At 38.7% G+C, this 20,991-nt stretch overlaps 1 protein-coding gene across 3 annotated transcripts in view; it reads left to right on the top strand.

The window, feature by feature from the left end:
* MICU1 (mitochondrial calcium uptake 1) overlaps positions 1-20,991 on the top strand; it is a 200,544-nt gene that overhangs the window by 136,969 nt on the left and 42,584 nt on the right. For all 3 annotated transcript variants that reach the window (XM_049697304.1, XM_004273143.4, XM_033434145.2), the window contains one exon: positions 13,870-14,007. In XM_049697304.1, the coding sequence (XP_049553261.1) occupies positions 13,870-14,007 (138 nt within the window). The remainder of the gene's footprint in view (positions 1-13,869; positions 14,008-20,991) is intronic.

The following is a 20,991-nucleotide window of genomic DNA, read 5'->3' as shown; positions in this document are numbered from 1 at the left end:
ATAGAAGATCCTTTAGCATTTGTTGTAAAGCTGGTTTGCTGGTAGTGAACTCTGTCAGCTTTTGCTTGTCTGTAAAGGTTTTAATTTCTCCATCAAGTCTGAATGAGATCCTTGCTGGGTAGAGTAATCTTGGTTGTAGGTTCTTCCCTTTCATCACTTTAAGTATATCATGCCACTCCCTTCTGGCTTGTAGAGTTTCTGCTGAGAAATCAGCTGTTAACCTTATGGGAGTTCCCTTGTATGTTATTTGTCATTTTTCCCTTGCTGCTTTTAGTAATATTTCTTCGTCTTTAATTTTTGCCAGTTTGATTACTGTGTGTCTCGGCGTGTTTCTTCTTGGGTTTATCCTATATGGGACTCTCTGTACTTCCTGGACTTGGTTGGCTACATCCTTTCCCATGTTAGGGAAGTTTTTGACTCTAATCTCTTCAAATATTTTCTCGGGTCCTTTCTCTCTCTCCTCCTTCTGGGACGCCTGTAATGCGAATGTTGTTGCATTTAATGTTGTCCCAGAGGTCTCTTAGGCTGTCTTCATTTCTTTTCATTCTTTTTTCTTTATTCTGTTCCATGGCAGTGAATTCCACCATTCTGTCTTCCAGGTCACTTATCCGTTCTTCTGCCTCAGTTATTCTGCTATTGATTCCTTCTAGTGTATTTTTTGAGGAAGGGACAGAGATTTCCAGGAATTGGGCCACTGCCCACTTTTTGGCCTTTTATGGTCAGCCTTGGAACTGTCATGGTGCTGGTGGGTGTGTCACTTAACATGCTAACATATTACAATGAGCGTATAATGAAATTTAAGGTCCACTGGAAGTCAAATCTTCTGCCATCTTAGACCTAACCAGTTCTAACCAGTCTTTGTCATATCCTCAACGGCTGTCATTCTTTTAGAAGCTGTGCTCTGCGCCCTTCCCTGCTCTTTCACTGGGGCCCACTAAAAATGTATATCCTCCTTGCCTCTATTAGGCAAGTTTTGATATTCTGATCATTTGCCAGTAATTGCTGTCTGCTGACTTAGAGAGTTTTTCTCCCATTATGGAAGTGGGAGAAATTACCCGTATTCTCATATGAAAAATCGTAGCAAGAATTGTTTGCTTCTCTCCCCATTTTTTTTTTTGATCATGTAGTTTTTGACCTTTATTTTATTGATATGTCTTACCTTAATTGACTTTCAGTTGTTAAACTATCCTTTCATTTATGGGATATATTTCACTTGGTCACAGTATTTAATCCCTCATATATTGCTGGATTGGGTTTGCTAATATTTTGTTGAGGCTTTTATTTTTCTTTATTCAGTCATTCACTGTGATGAGGAAGTGATCAACTATGAATACACCAAGCCCAGAGTAAACTGTATGTCTTAATTGTCATCATTATTTTTTAACAGCTTTTCACACTGGCTCGTGCCTTCCAGTTCACTACACCTATAGGTAAAATCAGCACATCAGGCCTTCTCTAGTGGTCATTAGGTGTCAAGTAATGAACACGCTAAACCTCCAACTTTTTTCTGAGTGCTGACGTACTGTCAGCAATGCTCGGACAAAAGCAGTATGGAAATATGTTGTATTTTCAGCTAGACAGTAGATCCCAGAGAGCTATCTGCAGAAATAATGAAGTCAGAGGAAAACAAACTGACACTCAAATGAGAAAAAATAGCACTTTGCTCTCCTACCAGGATTAGTCCTTGGTTCTTATCTCCTAAAATTGGAGCTTTTATATTTTTTTCCAATAGATAGTCTTTCTGTTTTCCAAAACTCTTGTGATCTCATGAAAAGAAGAATGGCCTTGAACTCTGAATAACGTTGGGCCTCAAATCTCAAAGGAATATATAGTGCCAAGACTAAGGTTTTGTTCATGTTGCTGTGATTTAGAATAAAATGGTTGTTAAAAGCAGAAATTGGATATGGTAAGATCTACTGCTTGCTGAAAGAGTTATCTCAGAGAAAAAAATAGTTTGAGACTAACGTGATATAGCGATTCCATGTGGAAACACTAACTTCATGGCTTGATTGGAATATTAAATAGCTGTTAACTTTGCCAGAATTTGGGGCTTGTTCATATTGATCAAGGTCATATCTTAGGAAAAAATAAGCACACAAATTTTGTATAATTCAAAATGCTGTGTGAAATAGTGTATAGAAAGCACTTAGAACAGGATCTGGCACATAATAAGTGCTATATAAGTATTTGCTATTACGAATGATAGAGAATGGATTATTCTTTAACAACCTGAGGAATTTTTCTAACTAAGTCCTTTCAGGCCTTCTTTTCTTTGGAACTGAACTATTTTTTTCTTGCTTTCTCCATCACTCCGTAGCTGATTATATACATTAAACAAAAAAAGGAAGTTAACTGGAGTGAATTTCCTTGAGCTTATTCCCTCAATAAGGAGAATCTGGTTAAGTTAGGCTTAAATGACCCCATTTTAGTCTAAATTCCCAAACATTAAGACTAGTTTAAAAAAAAGTCAGCAGACTGGAGGATTTTATTTTTTATTTAATTTAATTTAATTTATTTATTTATTGGGGTTTTTTTAAGATTCCCAGTTGGTTTTATTTTTTTAATTAATTTTTATTGGAGTACAGTTGATTTACAATGTTGTGTTAATTTCTGCTGTACAGCAAAGTGAATTAGTTATACATATACATATATCCAATCCTTTTTAGATTATTTTCCCATATAGGTCATCAGAGAGTATTGAGTAGAGTTCCCTGTGCTATACAGTAAGTTCTTATTAGTTATCTATTTTATATATAGTAGTATGTATATGCCAATCCCAATCTCCGAATTTATCTTTTCCCCCCCTTCCCCCTTGTTAACCATTGGTTTGTTTTCTACATCTGTGACTCTATTTCTGTTTTGTAAATAAGTTCATTTGTACCATTTCTTTAGATTCCACATATAAGCAATATCATATGATATTTGTCTTTCTCTGTCTGACTTACTTCACTCAGTATCTGGAGGACTTTTTAAAACAAACTTAGCTTTTGTTCTGAGGATTTAATCATTTTCATTGATTGACACTGAGGAATATGTTTTAATATTTTAGGTTATGTTTCCTTTTTTTAAAATGAAGAAATGATAAGTCAATACTTAATTAGCCTCTTATCTAACAAGGAAAGAGTTGCTAGATATAAACCAGTGAAACAAGTTGCAGAGAGAAAGATCCATGCGTTTCACCACAATAAAGATTTAAAACTTGTGTACATAAAACGGACTTAAAATTAAAAGATGGGCAAACTGGGTAAAAAAATTTATACTGTATTAATTAAGGGTAAATATTTTTAATCTTATAAATTAATGAGACAGATATCAGCACTTCTGTAAGTGAATAGGCAAGGAACATAAAAAATTCAGCGGAAGAAATAGAAATGAGCAGTACACATGTTTGAAAAACGGTCAGCCTCACTAGTAATCAAAGAAATACTAATTAAAATGGGTTACCATTTTTACTCTAGCAAAGATTTTTAAAAATTATACTTGATGTTGTCAAGGGTGTTCTAATATACTATTAAGATTATAAATTGATACATCTTTCTGGAGATTAATTAGGCAATATATGTCAAAAGCATTAAAGAGTTTATACCTACCATTTTTTTTTGAAACATAACTTGAAGATATCTCCAAGTTATTCTTTTTTTTTTATTTTAATACATTTATTTATTTATTTAGTTTTGGCTGTGTTGGGTCTTTGTTGCTGCGTGGGCTTTCTCTAGTTGTGGCAAGTGGGGGCTACTCTTCATTGCAGGTGCGGGCTTCTCATTGCGGTGGCTTCTCTTGTTGCAGAGCACGGACTCTAGGCGTGTGGGCTTCAGTAGTTGTGGCTCGCGGGCTTGAACCCGTGTCCCCTGCACTAGCAGATGGATTCTTAACCACTGCGCCACCAGGGAAGCCCTATACCTACCATTTTTACACACACTAGATTGGCAAAAAATTAAAAGTCCGACAATACCAAGTACTGGTGAAGGTGTGAAGCAATGGGAGCTCTTATACATGGCTGATAAAAGTATTGGTGTGAGTCTTTCGGAAAATAATTAGATATTACCTTGATAAGCCAGCAGTTCCACTTCTAGATATATACCCTAGACTTGGAACTCTTGTTACTGTTTCACCAGGACACTGGTATAAGAATATTCATAATAGCATTGTTCCTAATAGCAAAAGACTGACAATAACTCAGATGTCCATCTATAGGAAAACTGATAAATAGTGGTATTTTCAAATACTAGAAATCTATAGTAGAGTAAAAATGAAAGAAGCATGCTTAAATGTAGCAACATGGATGAATTCTAGAACTATGTTGATTGAAAAAAGCAAATCTCAGAAGAGTACATCCAGCATGATACCATTTTATAAAGTTCAAAAGCAATGGGCTTCCCTGGTGGCGCAGTGGTTGAGAGTCCGCCTGCCGATGCAGGGGACACGGGTTCGTGCCCCGGTCTGGGAGGATCCCACTTGCCGCGGAGCGGCTGTGCCCGTGAGCCATGGCCGCTGAGCCTGCGCGTCCGGAGCCTGTGTTCCGCAACGGGAGAGGCCACAACAGTGAGAGGCCCGCGTCCCGCAAAAAAAAAAAAAAAAAGTTCAAAAGCAAGAAGAAATAAATAATATTGTTTAGGGACACAAACGTGTTTTAAACTAAACAAAAATAACAAGACAATAAAGAAAGAAGTCCAGTGGTGGTTACCTCTTAGGGGAGGCAGAGGGATGAGCTTCAACTGTTCGTTCTAATTCTTCCTCTCTCAGATTAGTGATAGGTTCATGAGTGTTTTTTTTATTATGCTTCATGACTTGTCTATTATATATATTATTTTGTATATATCAAATACTTCATAATAAAATATTGTCAGAGCCTATAGATTTTTATTTCATAATTCATTTCTAGAGATCAACCCCAAAATAATGATGAAAAAATAAATACAGAAAAAGTTTATCCCAGTGGTGATATTTATTATAACCAAAAATTGAAAAAACCTAGATGTCCAACACTATTTTTTATATCCTGCTTTGTTCAAAAATGATTTAAGAAAGGCTTAAAGAATATATTCAGTGAGACAAAAGTAAAATAAAACTTGCTGAGAAATGAAAGTTAAAAGATGGAAGAAGGTTGGGACTTCCCTGGTGGTCCAGTGGTAAAGAATCCACCTTACAATGCAAGGGACGTGGGTTCAATCCCTGTTCAGGTAACTAAGATCCCACATGCCACAGGGCAACTTAGCCCATGTGCCACAACTACTGAGCTAGCGCAACTCAACTAGAGAGGCTGCGTGCCGCAAACTACAGAGCCCATGCACCCTGGAGCCTGTGTGTCACAACTAGAGAGAATCTGGTGCACAGGAACAAAGAGCCCAGGCGTCACAACAAAAGCTCCCACATGCCTCAACGAAGATCCCGCGTGCCAGAACTAAGACCCGATGCAGCCAAAGATAAATAAAATAAATAAATAAATAATAAATAAATCTTAAAAAAAAAAAGAGGTGGAAGAAGGTTGAGAGAAAGCCAGGAATAAGGTTATTATGAAAAATATGTCATAAATTCCTGTTTTTATTAGAGGGGGGCCACAAACTTGACTCTAAGCTTTTAGTAACCAGGATAAAAAAGGAAACATGATTGTTGGTGCCTTTAAGATAAGAAAACAAATCAACTGTTTTGATTGAGACCAGAGAGAAGTTTCTCCCCAGATTAACTGTGTGAGCAAGTTATTTAACTTCTCTCTGCTTTTGTGTCCATGTCTATAAAATAAAACAACAACAATAATAATACCTGTTATATAACATTGTGAGGATTACATCAGGTAAGTTCCTAGGACAGCACCTGGCAAGTTAGTAAGCACTCAAATATGTTACTGATTAGCCATATTTAATGACATTCTCGGGAGTTCCCTGGTGGCCTAGTGGTTAGGATTCCGGGCTTTCACTGCTGTGGCCCGGGTTCAGTCCCTGGTTGGGAAACTGAGATCCCACAAGCCTCAGGTGAGGCCAAAAAAAAAAAAAAAAAAATGACATTCTTGAGCGTATTCTTACAGAAATCTATATCATGGAAGTAGGTATTAAGGGAGAAATGGAGAGGTAATCCTTGCCTCAGATAGGAAATCCTCTCAACAGTAGGACAGAGTGCTGTGAATTAATTTTCTGGTGTTCTGTCTCTGTTCACTGGCTACATATTTATTGAGCACCTCCTTTATGGAAGTTTTCTGTCTAGTAATATATGGCCAGATTACAGGACTTAAGTTGTTCTGCTTCAGCCACCTCTAAGTAGTTTAATCTTGAAATTATTCTGTTGTGAATAACAAAATTTGTTGCATTCACTTTTTCTGCTCTTCAAATATGAAAGTAATATTCTGTAAACGGAGACTGGCCAAAAGCAATTATGAAAAGAAAAGTGAGACCTAGTACGTTGAATTTAATTAATACCTACTGAGAACAGAATAATCAATTGAGGCACTTTCCTGAGAAGTGATATCATGGTGATAAGAATATTAATTGCTACATTTATTGGAATTCTAACTATGCGCCAAACTCTGTACTAATTTCTTTACATACATTATCCCATTTAATCCTTACAGCACTTTGAGGTTGTGAATATTATCTCCATTTTTTAGTGGGAAGATTTAGAAGCCTTAGAGGGAGTAAGTCACAGCAGCAAGTGTGGGTTCAAGCTGAAATTCAGACCCAGGCCTTGCTGATTCTAAAGCCTGTATTCTTAGTCATTTAAATATATTACCTTGTATGGAATGAAACCCAAACTTATCAAACCTTGAATCCCTTTGTTCCAGATTTAAAATATTTTTCTCCAACACCCTTAGTCAAATATACCCTGATTTTTATTAACCTGTATTAAGTTCATACATCAGTCTTGTTATCTTCCTAATTTTTACCATCAGACTGGAAAGTTAATCCTTTTCTGGTCTGTGTGATTTGTACTCATGTCTTTTAGTCACTTGATTTGCTCTCCAGCATGAACTTTCTTAATTAAATGAGATAATCCTATATTACTGTACTAGATTGAAATTATGACTATACACAGCTGCCTGCTCTGTTTTCAACCCCAAGGCACTGACTCTCCTCTGCCTGTTTATCTTAATTTTTTATTAATTAATTAATTTATTATATTATTTTGGCTGCACTGGGTCTTCATTGCTGCGCGCGGGCTTTCTCTAGTTGCGGCAAGCAGGGGCTACTCTTTGTTGTGTTGTGCGGGCTTCTCATTGCGGTGGCTTCTCGTTTGTGGAGCATGGGCTCTAGCCACGCAGTCTTCAGTAGTTGCGGCCCGTGGGCTTAGTAGTTGGGGCATGCGAGCTCAGTTGTTGTAGCTCACGGGCTGTAGAGTGCAGGCTCAGTAGTTGTGGCACATGGGCTTAGTTGCTCCGCAGCGTGTGGGATCTTCCCAGACCAGGGATCAAACCTGTATCCCCTGCATTGGCAGGCAGATTCTTAACCACTGTGCCACCAGGGAAGTCCCTTAAATACCATTTTAAATGGAAAGAATCCTTGGATTTGAAGCAGAAGAGTCAAGCAGCTTAGTTTGGTAATCTATAACCTCATGGTCCCAGATGCTAATGGATTGTTTTGGTCCTTGCTCAGGGCACTGAACCATGTTGCCTTCATTCCAAATTGTAGGCCTTCTTCCTTAGCCAAAAGACAATCATATTAGGGTTGACAGTGAAGATGTATCTTATATTTAAAGATCAAGAAAATTCAGGCTCCAGGCAGTTTGACCTGGGGCTCTCTGATGTCCATTGCCAATTGTAGAAACAGATTTCATATTCAAACTGTGAAATGTATGTTATGCTCACTGGGTGGTTTGCAGTAGAGAACTTTGCCTGTAATCATTTTTCCTCCTGATGGCAAAACAGACAGTTTTTCTGAGACTCCTGGTAGTAGCAGCAGTGACATGGTTCAGATCTCAAAAGCCAAATACTGTCAGATTGAAAAACAGATATATTCAGCTCAGTGGCTTGAGATTACTATGCATTACTTGAATTGTACAGTTCAGAAGCTAGAAAAAGCCTATGAATAAAATTATCATTCTGAAATACTTGTAAAAGGGCAGGGTTTACTCTGAGGGATAGACAGAGTCTCCTGAAACATAATTTTGTGAAAGAGAATAAGGTTGACGTTTACATTTGTTGAAATATATTAACTTCAAAAGACTTTAATAAATCAAGACCCAGTTGCAGATACTGATTTCTTTTTCCTTTTACTATTTTTCTAATCTTATTTTGGCCTTTGTTTATAATACATGTTTTCTTCCCTTCCTGACTTCCCTTCTTCCTTAAATCATTTCATCTCTAGATGCTAATGGATATATAGACCATCTGTCCTTCCAAAAAGCTGTTCTTTCTCTCAACAAGGGGCAAGGGTGGGAACAAGAAGCCAGGAAAAATCTTACAGACAGTCTTTCGGCTCCTCTTCTCTGGCCCCTCTTTGCCTGCTCTGCAGCCCCCTGGGGAAACAACAGGGAGCCAACAGCTTACATCCATTTGAGAAAGTGGCAGTGGCACAGAAGAGAAAATGCTAAGTTGTTCATTTCTCTTCCTAGACTCAGAGAAACAATGCAAATGGTGAGTGGTGTGCTGGAATGCACCTGTTCTGTGCCACAGGATCCAAAAGAATGGAATTTCTTTTTTTTTAATTTTATTGAAGTATAGTCAATTTACAATATTGTGTTCTTTTCAGGTGTACAGCACAGTGATTCAGTATTTTTACAGGTTATACTCCATTATAGGTTACTACGAGATGATGGGTATAATTCCCTGTCCTATACAGTATATCCTTATTGTTTATCTATTTTATACATAGTAGTTTGTATCTGTTAAGCCCATACTCCTAATTTGTCCCTCCCTCCTTTCCTCTCCCCTTTGGTAACCATAAGTTTGTTTTCTATATCTTTGAGTCTGTGTCTGTTCTGTATATATATTCATTTGTATCATTTTTAGATTCCACATATAAGTGATATCATACAGTATTTGTCTTTCTCTGACTTATTTCACTAAATATAATGTTCTCTAGGTCTACCCACATTGCTGCAAATGACTATATTTCATTCTTATTTTTATGGCTGAGTAGTATTCCATTGCATATATGTACTACATCTTCTTAATCCAGTCATCTATTGATGGGCACATGAGTTGCTTCCATGTCTTGGTTATTGTAAATAGTGCTGGTATGAACATTGGGTTGCATGTATCTTTTGAATTAGCATTTTCATTTTTTCCAGATATATATGCAGGAGTGGAATTGATGGGTTATATGGTACTTCTATTTTTAGTTTTTTAAGGAACGTCCATGCTGTTTCCTTAGTGGCTGCACCAATTTACATTTGCACCAACAGTAAAGGAGGAGGGTTCCCTTTTCTCCACACCTTCTCCACCACTTATTTGTAAATGTTTTGATGATAGCCAATCCGACAAGTGGGAAGTGATACCTCATTGTGGTTTCAATTTGTGCAATTCTCTTATAATTAGTGGTGTTGAGCATCTTTTCATGTGCCTGTTAGCCATCTGTATGTTTTCTTTGGAAAAATGTCTATTCAGGTATTCTGACCATTTTCTGATTGGGTTGTTTGGGGTTTTTTTGATATTGACTTGTGTGGACTGTTTGTACATTTTGGATATTAATCCCTTGTTGGTCTCATCATTTACAAATACTTTAAGTTTAATTAGGTCCTTTGGATTTTGGTTTTTGTTTTTTTTTTCCCCCTTTGGCCTTAGGAGACTGATCCCAGAAAATATTGTTACAATTTATGTTAAACTGTGTTTTTTTCTGGGAGTTTTATGGTTTCAGGTCTTATGTTTAGGTCTTTAAACCATCTTGAGTTTATTTTTATGTATGGTATGAGGGAATGTTCTAGTCTCTTTGTTCTCCATGTGTCTAGTTTTCCCAGCACCACTTATTGAAGAGATGGTCTTTTCTCTATTGTATGTTCCCACCCCCTTTGTCATAGATTAGTTAACCACAGGTGTGTGGGTTTATTTCTGGCTTCTCTATTTTGTTCCATTCAGCTTTACGTCTGTTTTCATGCCAGTATGCTGTTTGGATTACTGTAGCTTTGTAGTATAGTCTGAAGGAGCAATGAAAATTGTGGATGGTGTCCTGGAACACACACATTCTGTGCCACAGGATCAAATAGAATGGAATTTCTTAATTGTCATTGAAGTGGAACTTAAGATGCTCAAGCAATATTTGGTAAATAAAATACAAGCCAATCATATGAATTGCCTCCAGATATACAATTAGGAACTTTCTACACTGTGATAATTTTGCAATAACCTATGTCTTTCCCCAAAGACCCTCTCATGACCTTGAGAATTACATTCATATGGTGCCACATGATGTCAAGCTATTGCCCTTGAAAATTTAGCCCTAATGCAGGTCCTTGAGAAACGACTATTAAAGCTCCCTAGCCTAGTAGGTCTTCATTGTTGCCCCAAATCAAATTACAGAGGAGGTAGTAAACTTTGAAGTGGGCTATACTACATGGAGCTGAGTTTTATAGTTTTTAAGCCGTTTCAGGTTCCAACCACATCAAAATATTAATAATAATAATGATAGAAAAAGATAAGTCTGTGTTTTCAAAGAACATGAGTAAAAATGCTGATTTGAGCACTGGAATTGTTACTTGGGGATGTCCACTGGAAATTCTTTACTGCCTTTGAAACATAGCAGAGGTGAGGTTTTATGCACCTGTGGAGAGCAGATGAATGCAGTCTTTCATAAACCTTGAGCACACTGCTGCTGCTGCCAACACTATGAAAAGAGACATTGCAACCTTGAATCTATCTTGTAGGATGCAGCTTAACTCATCTAGTTCAAATGTATGGGATTTCTCCACAGCTGTGAAATCTCCCAGATAAAGGTAAAGTGAGCACCCTAAATTGTTGAAGCCTAGGACCATAGCTTTGCTTCGCTTGCTTTGAAGAAGCCCAACTTTGGCCGGGGTATCACATTTCACTGCAAATCTGATTTAAACACTGCAGATAGTACTCCCATTTGTAAAAATTTTATCAGTCCTCCATTTTGTTTCAGGATGGTAAACTGAATCATAAATCAAACTTAAATCCTGAAAACTTTTGGTACTGTCAAAAATTAATCAGCTCTGTAAAAGTGATGGTATGACAAACATGAAATACTGAGTGGCTGAGTTACAAATGAGGCTTTCACTTAATATTGATGATGTTGATTTCTTTGGAAGTAGTTTTGCTTCTCACTCAAATATGATTAAATCCCATTGCTTTATAAGTTTATCCAAAACAACATAATGCTATCCTATAGGATGAATATGTACTACTGCTTAAAAGGAGGAAATAGTATGATATTGAGATACAGTCTTTGGATCCAGATAGAGCCGCGTTTGACTCTTAGCTCTAACTTCATGTTCGCTCAGTTTTCTCATCTGTAAAATGGAGCTCATAATACCTACTCCACGAGGTTGTTACAGTGATTAAATGAAAGAATATATGGGTGAAGTACCTGGCTTGTAGTACATTTTCAGTAAGTGATTGCTGTTGTTAAAATGTAATTCTGTGTCTTGCTCACTGACATAAGTCTGACCGGTGAGGAGACAAACTAAGGTGTATATCAACTTACCAAGCTAACCGAGGAAATAAAAACAGAGAGGGGAATTCCCTGCAGGTGCAGTGGTTAGGACTCTGCACTTCCACGAAAGGGGCCATGGGTTTGATCCCTGGTTGGGGAATTAAGATTCTGCATGCTGCGTGGTGCAGCCAAAAAAAAAAAAAATTGAGAGAGAATTTCATTCTTTACGTATTTCCTTATTTTGTGTCTTATGTGTAAATCTTATCTTGTTACTAGATGGTGAAGTTCCTAAGGACAGAAACTGAATCTTCTCCTTTCCCATACTCCACAATGACTAACACACTGCTAAATAACTAGTAGACATTCAGGAAATGTTTGTTGACATGACCTTACTTGGCCATGTCTTATGTCTATTATATAACCCTCTTAGGAGAAGAGGATTATGCCCTGCCACATAGGAATCTGAAAGTTTCCTGGTAACTGATATTTTCCAATAAAACCATGGGGAAATTTTACCGTCTTGAAATCATTTTGCTTTCTAATTGGTTTCTGGGCCTGTCTTTAGCCATTTTATTATTTATGCATTTATAAGTATCATTAACACTGCAGCTGGCATTGAGATAACTTTCTTCTCTCCATTTTTATTTTATTTTATTTTATTTATTTTTAAATTTATTTTATTTATTTATTTTTGGCTGTGTTGGGTCTTTGTTGCTGCGCACAGGCTTCCTCTAGTTGCAGTGAGCTGGGGCTACCTTCGTTGCGGTGCATGGGCTTCTCATTGCGGTGGCTTCTCTTGTTGCAGAGCACAGGCTCTAGGCATCCGGGCTTCAGGAGTTGTGACTCGCGGGCTCTAGAGTGCAGGCTTAGTAGTTGTGGCGCACAGACTTAGTTGCTTTGCGGCATGTGGGATCTTCCCTGACCAGGGCTCGAACCTGTGTCCCCTGCATTGGCAGGCGGATTCTTAACCACTCTGCCACCAGGGAAGCCCCTTCTCTCCATTTTTAAATGAAAATCTTAGTTTTCTGATATTACTTAGATTAGCTAGAGGTCCTTTATACTTAACCTCTCCATCTGCATGTTTAAATACACTTCATGATTTTTTAGTAGCTTTATGATAAGTATGCATGTCTAATTGAGGCATCCTACGCTCTATACATTTTTTTCAAGCTCTGTTGTTGTTCTAGCATTTGATTACCATTTTGGGGGAAATCTGAAGACACTACTCTTCTTTGAAATGCTTAGAGGTCTGAATGTATAACAATATTAAGTACAGATCAAGGAACTGATATGACTTTTACATATGTATACTTGATCAAATTTGTAATAATTAGCTTTTAAGTTTTCTCTGAGTAGCAGGGACATGGATGATCCAGAGAGCACTTATTACTAATACTATTACTCATGAATTTGAATGGAGTTTTAACATTGTTTTTATTCCCAGAAGGAAGCTCCTCATCTAGAAGGTATATAAGATGTTATAGCAGCTCCTTTTTTTTTTTTTTTTTTTTTTTTTGCGGTACGCAGGCCTCTCACTGTTGTGGCCTCTCCCGTTGCGGAGCACAGGCTCCGGACGCACAGGCCCAGCGACCATGGCTCACGGGCCCAGCCGCTCCACGGCACGTGGGATCTTCCCGGACCGAGGCACGAACCTGTGTACCCTGCAACGGCAGGCGGACTCCCAACCACTGCGCCACCAGGGAAGTCCCTATAGCAGCTCTTTTTATCCATGAGGAAATTGAGGCTTAGAGTAGTTGGGTAACTTAGTGGCAGAACTGGAATAAGAACACAAATCCTTTGGACTTCCCTGGTGGCGCGGTGGTTAAGAATCCGCCTGCCAAGCAAGGGACAAGGGTTCAAGCCTTGGCCTGGGAAGATCCCACATGCCACAGAGCAACTAAGCCCACGCACCACAGCTACTGAGCCTGTGCTCTAGAGCCTGCAAGCCACAACTACTGAGCCCACGTGCCACAACTACTGAAGCCCACGCACCTAGAGCCCATGCTCCGCAGCAAGAGAAGCCACTGCAATGAGAAGCCTGTGTACCTCAACAGAAGAGTAGTCCCCACTCGCTGCAACTAGAGAAAGCCCACGCACGTCAATGAAGACCCAACACAGCCAAAAATAAATAAATAAAATAGATACATTTAAAAAAAAAAAAGAACAAAAATCTTGTTTCTGACTGATTTTTTTAAATCTTGGTGAGAATTATAGTTCAAAATATGGTCCCAGCCATCACCTATTCTCTGCCATCCAACACAGTTGATCATTCCACATTCCATGTCAAAGTACTTTCCATTTGACCCCATGAACACTGTTTCTGTTCCCTTCCCAGTTTGAACGCCATGACCCTGTGGATGGGAGAATCACCGAGAGGCAATTTGGTGGCATGCTGCTGGCCTACAGTGGGGTACAGTCCAAGAAGTTGACTGCCATGCAGAAGCAGCTCAAGAAGCACTTCAAAGAGGGAAAGGTAGGTATCTTTGCCTAGAGGAAGAAGAGGAACCATGGGAGCATATTGTTATTGCAAAGGCACTAACATAATGAGAGTGAAATAATGACTAATTATGACTGATTTCAATTTATCTCTGGTACCTGAAAAAAAAAAAAAAGAGCAGTGAGTGAGGGAGAGGGGAGAGCCCCAAATGACCCCATGTTTTTTGTTCAGACCACGGGTGGCACCATGAACTGAGATTGCGAATTTAAAGAGACAGGCTGGTTTACAGAGGGAGATAAAGTGTTCACTTTTAGATATCTTGAGTTCAAGATGCCTGTGGACTATCCAAGCAGAGATGGTTAGCAGCCAACTGGATATTCAAATCTACTTTAGAGGACTGAGATAGATTTGGGAATCATCAACACACTATTGGAATTAAAACCACAAGAATGGATGAAGTTGCCCAAGGAGGATATTAAACAGAAAAGAACTATGAGCCAAGGGCAAGATCAAGTAGAAAAGAAACATTTAAGGAGCTCCAGAATGAAATCTTGAGGAAATGGTTAGAGAAATACCTAGAGGAAGTAGTGAAATCAAAGCCAAGGAAGAAGAGTGTTCATGAACTAAGGGGTCTACAGTGTCATATGGAACCGAAAGGGTCCAGTAAAATGAGATGATAAATACCCATTGGTTTTGGTAAAATGGTGATCTTTGGGAGAGCTGTTTTATTACAGTGGTCCAATTGGAAGGCATATTAGAACAACAAGTAAGGAAGTAGAAAAGAAGGAAAGAGGAAGAATGGAGAGGAAGCTCCAGAAAGAAGAAATAGCATATGTTTAAAACTCTGAGGCAGTGTATTACTCTGCTTAGGTTGCTATAACAAAATACTACAGATTGGGTGGCTTAAACAACAGGAATTTCTTTTCTCACAGTTCTGGAGGCTAGAAGTCCATGATCAATGTGCCAGCAAACTGGGTTTCTAATGAGGGCTCTCTTCCTGTCCTATAGACAGCCACCTTCTTGCTATGTCCTCACATGATCTTAGTGTTTGTGCAGAGAGAGAAAGCATGCTCTCTAATGTGTCTTCTTGTAAGGACACTAATCCTATAGGATCAGGGCCCCAGCCTTGTGACCTCATTTAACCTTAATTATTTTCTTAGAGACCCCATCTCCTAATATAGCCACAGTGGGGGTTAAGGCTTCAGTGTGTGAGTTTGGGGGTGGGGGGGACACAAACATTCAGTCCATAACAAGGAGGAAAGATGAATCTGGCATGTATGAGGAACTAAAAGGGGACTATTTTGGTTGGAGCATACTAACAAAGAGGATAATGGTCTAAGATGAGGTCTGAGAGGGAGATGGGGGGCAAGAACATGCAGGCCCTTGTAGGTGTGGAACAAGTTGGGATTCTATTCATAGTGCAAAGAGAAGCTATTAAAGGGTTGTGATCAGTGAAATGGCATGGTTGTGTGTATGTTTAAAGAGAGGACTCTAGTTGCTTTATGAAGAGCAGTTGGAAAGGAGCAAGCGTAGAAGCAAAAAGATTGAGAATAAGATTATTAGAGATTTCAGGAGATGATTGGGCCTTTTTTGAGCAGCATTGAGATTAGAGACCATGGATTTGTGATGACACTTGTCAGCTCTGCTCTGTGACACCCTTCAGAGCTGTACCTCGTACAGGAAGAGGCAGATGGTAGAATTGAGTCAGCATGTGGGGTTTTCCAGGGGGTGGGATGAACAAACTGAACCAGAAACTAGTAAAGAGGCCAGATCTCTTAAAGATCTCACACACACACACACACACACACACACACACACACACACACACACAGCAATGCAAGGGCTAGAACCCAGATCTCATTCTCAATTCAATACCCTTTCCACCTGACAACAGTTACCATTTGGCCATGACTGGGAAACTGACCTGGCACTAAACATGTTCCATGAGGGATTGCCAAGGTAGCGTGGTGTGGTAGACATGGAGCTAGAAGATGAGTTCAAGTCCTGCCTCAGAGATTTCTGTGGACATTAGACAAATCACTTAACATTCCTGGCCTCATGAATTGAAGAGCCTTATCCTAGATGCAGACTCTAAGCTTTAAAGACTCAGTAACTGAAAATAAGAAATAGGATTGCTAGTGCTTGTCTCAGTTTTCTTAGTTATTAGTCTTCGTGCATGAAATCTTGCATGAATAGCATCGCCCCAAGTTGGTGGAAAACAATTCTTATCAGCTAGACTTTTTCCTCCTTGTCTTGGATGTTGAAAAGCTAAACGGACCTCTGAACAGGCTGTGGACTGCAACTGAGAACAGGCTGGATTCTGAGAAAAAGTGTCAGCTTCTCTGAGTTCAGTCCTGCCCAAGGTGTTCCCTTGGCTATGGAGGAAGAGTCATTAACAGAAAGTGACAGAGGACAATGCTTTTCTCCCAGAGAGAACTCCTACACTACCTAGTACCCAGCTCATATCTGTTGGAAATTGTAATTCAGAAAATTAATTGCAAATACAGGTGGATTTTATGGGGAACACTCCTTTCTTTTGACCAGACCTATTTTTAAAGTTTAGTCCAGACATTGATTTGACCTTAAAATAATTATCTATCATGATAGGCTAATTCATGTTTTGTTGTGAATTTATATTTAAAAGCAATAAATTGGGTGTTGGAGACATCTCCCTTAAAGGAGTAAAGTATTTTAGCTTTGGCAGGAGTTAATTTAAGACCTGAAGACCTTGCAAAAGAGCCCTGAAATGAAAGGACAGATTTTGTCAGATGATGTAAATCTGGGGTGCTAAATTATTTCTGGCCCAGAATTTCTAGCCTGCCTTAGCAGGGAGATTGAGATTGACTGTACTCTCGTGTTGATTAAATAGTTTGTGAATATAGCAGTTAACTAAAATGAGAGTTAATGACGGGCCTTTGCTCCTAAGGTTACCAGCCCATCTCTCTGGGACCATTTCCCATTATAGGGGGATCACTGTCTGCTTCCTAATTGCTTCTTTTGTTCCACTTTGGATTTGTTAACATGAAAATGTGTTTTCATTTGGCACATGTTAATCATTTTCTGTGTGGGGTTCTGTACAAAATATGAAACCAGACCTAAAAGATTGAAGGTCCTAGTGGTGGCATTAAATAAATATTTGTGTATTACTTTATTACTATGCAGTGCTTCACAGCCATTTTTCTTTTTTGTGTTTCTAACAGCTTTGTTAGATCTCATTTCACCTTTGAAAATATAGAGACAGAGAGAAAGAGAAATTAATGATCCACCCAGAGTCTGGACTAATAAAATCCAGGGCTTCCTATTACAGATCTTGTCCCTTCTCTAGCAAAATTCTATTTCTCCTAACCATACTCTTGCTGTAAAGCGGTGCTTTAGACCTGGTCTCCCAGTAGGCTCGCTTGGTGAATTTTTCACAAAAGTGGTGCTGGGACCCTCTTCAAAGTAACTACATAAGAAGCTCAGTGGGTGAGTCCAGGCATCAATAGTTCTTAAAAGTCTCCCCAGGTGGTTCTAATGTGCAGTTAGGCTTGCTCCATCAGCATCTCTAGTTTTGTTCCTGAGTAATAGCTGGAAGAATTGGGGAACCTGCCATGCCTGGAAAAATTACTCTATTCATGCTCTGGGTAACTGCCATGTTTCTTACTTAACAAAGACAGATTTTTCTTCTCTTTCTTTCTTTTTTTGCTTTCTGAGAAACATGTTTTGTTTTTGCTTTGTTTTAAAGTTTAGTCCCTATCCTCTATCAGATTGTCCCCATTCCCCTCAGTATCTTTTTTTTCTGTGACTTTTTCTTCTAGGTCAAATCTGACTCAACTTTAACTTTTCTTTTACTTTCCATCCTCCAAATTACCTTCTTCTCCTCATTAAAAGAAAGACAGAGTTTTCTGAGACTTCATAAGTATAATTCACAGTGGTCGTTCTCTATGGTTAAGAGTGCAGAAACTGGTCTTCCCCGGTGGCACAGTGGTTGAGAGTCCGCCTGCCGATGCAGGGGACACGGATTCGTGCCCCGGTCTGGGAAGATCCCACATGCCGTGGAGCGGCTGGGCCCGTGAGCCATGGCTGCTGAGCCTGTGCGTCTGGAGCCTGTGCTCCGCAACGGGAGAGGCCACGGCAGTGAGAGGCCTGCTTACCGCAAAAAAAAAAAAAAAAAAAAAAAGAGTGCAGAAACTGCAAACTTTAATAATTTAGCAAATCCACTCAAGGATGAATTGAAAATTACAGTTCAGTGGCAGACATTGCTATGTTCAAGACACAAAGCCAGGTGCTGTGAGAAAGGTGAAAGATAAAACCATCACCTATCTGTAATAGTTTAGTAAAAAATAGATGTATGCAAAGAACTATATAATTTCATATTCAGTATTTATTGAGCATCCACCATGTGCCAGGCACTCTTCTAAATATTGGGAACACAGGAATGAGCAAAACCAAGTCTCTGCCCTCAAGTGGAGGGAGACAGATAATAAACAATTATGGCACAAGACAACTCACTCAACTTTGAGCCTCTTGAGAGCACTGTCTTACTCATCTTTGCCATCCTCTATACGATGTTGCATAGGCAAATGTTTGTCAAATGCATTGATGAATGTATATTAAGTACCCTAATAAAGATAATGAGATCTTTTGGGAGCACCAATGAGAAAGATTAGAACCAGCTGAAGAGACTAAGTCAGAATTCTTATACCTTGGAGGAGGTACAATTTGAACTTTGCCTGAAAGGCAGAGTAGGATTTTGACAAACAGAGGTTATAAAGGTATTTGCTTTTGCTATGTGATTCCTCTTACAGCCCTATCCTCAGCAGTCTTTGTGTATAGCATTATTTATTAATCTTGCTACTAGCCATTAAGTAGAGTTAGTACTTAAAAAAACAATTTTAATAAAACTATTAGATTATTAACTTTTCATGTTTTCTGTGGATAATATTCATGTGGGCTCCTCTGTTCACATATTCTCACAGATATTTGAGAGGTGAACCACATTGTGGTCTTCAGAGGATATCAGATTCTAGAAACATTGCTAGCAGAGCCCTTGAAAAACTCTAACTCAATTATTGGGTGCCCACCAAAGCCACTATGTATAGCACCCGAGGTGTGACCCTTAAACTAAAAAAAGATTAGAACTCTACTGATTTGCTTTGTTTTACTGATTAGCTTTGAAACCTTTACTTCCCCCAAAGGAGTACTAAACTGTGAATTACTATTAAGAGATTTAATTTTATGGATTTTTTCCCCTGTTTTATTTTTCGTTTTCCCCACACACAATTATTTTCATATACCTCAACCTTTTCCCTATTCTATCCCTCAAGGCCCTACTCATACCAGAGAAGAGAGTGTATTTCAGAGCATAACTGAGTAAATTCACTGCCGCTGGCTCTGTAGTAATGAGCCTGCCAGCTTACTAAGGACTTTGCCCTACTATTTACTGAGTACTTTTTATGTACTAGGCATTTTACTTATCTTCTCCCTAATTATCACATCCTACTTGGTGGATAGAATCCCCATTTTTGAGGTGAAAAATACTTTTTCTGAGCCTTAGTTATTTGTCTGAGTTCACACAGTGTCTTAAGAGGTGGCACTAGGATTCAAAGCCAGGACTGTCTCATTCCAGAATCCATAATCTTCCTACTAATGAACCTGTTTATTGTCACTGTTTATTCTCCATGATTTGAATAAGCAGAAAGGTTTAGAGGAAACAAGAAAAACAGTGTTGCTATACTCTAACCTATAGGTTCTTAGTGAGATAGCTAGAAAGGTAAATTATGGAATCAGATTGTAGAGGACCTTGTATACTAGGCTAAGAAGTTTGTGGTCTTTCCAGTTGACAGTGGATGTCACTGATATTTTGTCAGCAGGAGGAATGAACATATGAAGAAAGTGATGTTTCAGGACTATTAGGTTCTTATAGAAATGTAAGTAATGGAAATGGTGTAATTTCCCCCTGCTGCCAGACACCAACCAGTTGAAGAAAAGTCTGCACTTTGCAATGGGGAAATGCTTTATTGGAGCAAGACAAGTACAGAAACATCTCTGAAAAGGTACCCAAGAAATTGGTGACAGTGACCACATGTAGGGAGGGAGACTGGGTGACAAGGGAAAGGAAGAATTACTTGGTGCTGTGTAACATTTTGTACCATATCCATATATTACCTGGTGTAAAAATAATTTAAATGTTTTTAAAAACTAAGCAGAAAATGGAGCAGATGAGAGATTAGATTGGTGAGAAACATAGCATAGAAGGAAGAAGGAAGGAGACTTATTTTTTTAATGGGCCACAGAGAGAGCTCAGGCAATTAGATTGATTCTTGGCAGATGGATTTGCTATGACCAATTAAAAGACAAGGCAAGAAATCACCGTTACAATGTGTTTGTACTACCTATGGCCTGTCAGCACTAGATATCTGGCTTTAGAGCTGACTCCAGAGGAAGCCAAATTTTCCTTCCCCCTCTTCTCATTCTACTATAACTGCTTTTTATTTTTTAACAGTTTTATTGAGGTATAATCTATATATCATAAAGTATATATAAATTATTTTAAGTGTACAATTCACCAATTTACCCATCAATTATTTTTAGTAAATTTATAGAGTTAGGCAATCATCATTGCAATCTAGTTTTAGAAGATCTCAATCACCCCAAAAAGATCCCTCATGCTAGTTTGCAGTCAATCCCCATTTCTGCCATAGCCTTACACGACCATAAATCTTCCTCTGTCTCTATAGATTTGCCTTTTCTGGAAATTTCATATAAATGCATTCATATAATAATGTAGTCATTTGCACTAGCTTGTTATATTAATCACTTTGATGTTTGGGTTCCATAAAGTTCAGCGAAAAAAACCTTGACCGTATTTCCACGTGTGATTCTCTACTTAAACATAAAAACATTCTGTTTTAAAACAAATTGTGATGGGCGATGAAAAGTGGATACTGTAGGGCTTCCCTGGTGGCGCAGTGGTTGAGAGTCCGCCTGCCGATGCAAGGGACACGGGTTCGTGCCCCGGTCTGGGAAGATCCCACATGC

The sequence above is a fragment of the Orcinus orca genome, chromosome 14 (assembly GCF_937001465.1).
Source record: "Orcinus orca chromosome 14, mOrcOrc1.1, whole genome shotgun sequence".
Taxonomy (NCBI): domain Eukaryota; kingdom Metazoa; phylum Chordata; class Mammalia; order Artiodactyla; family Delphinidae; genus Orcinus; species Orcinus orca.
This window is presented reverse-complemented; position numbering and strand designations above follow the sequence as displayed.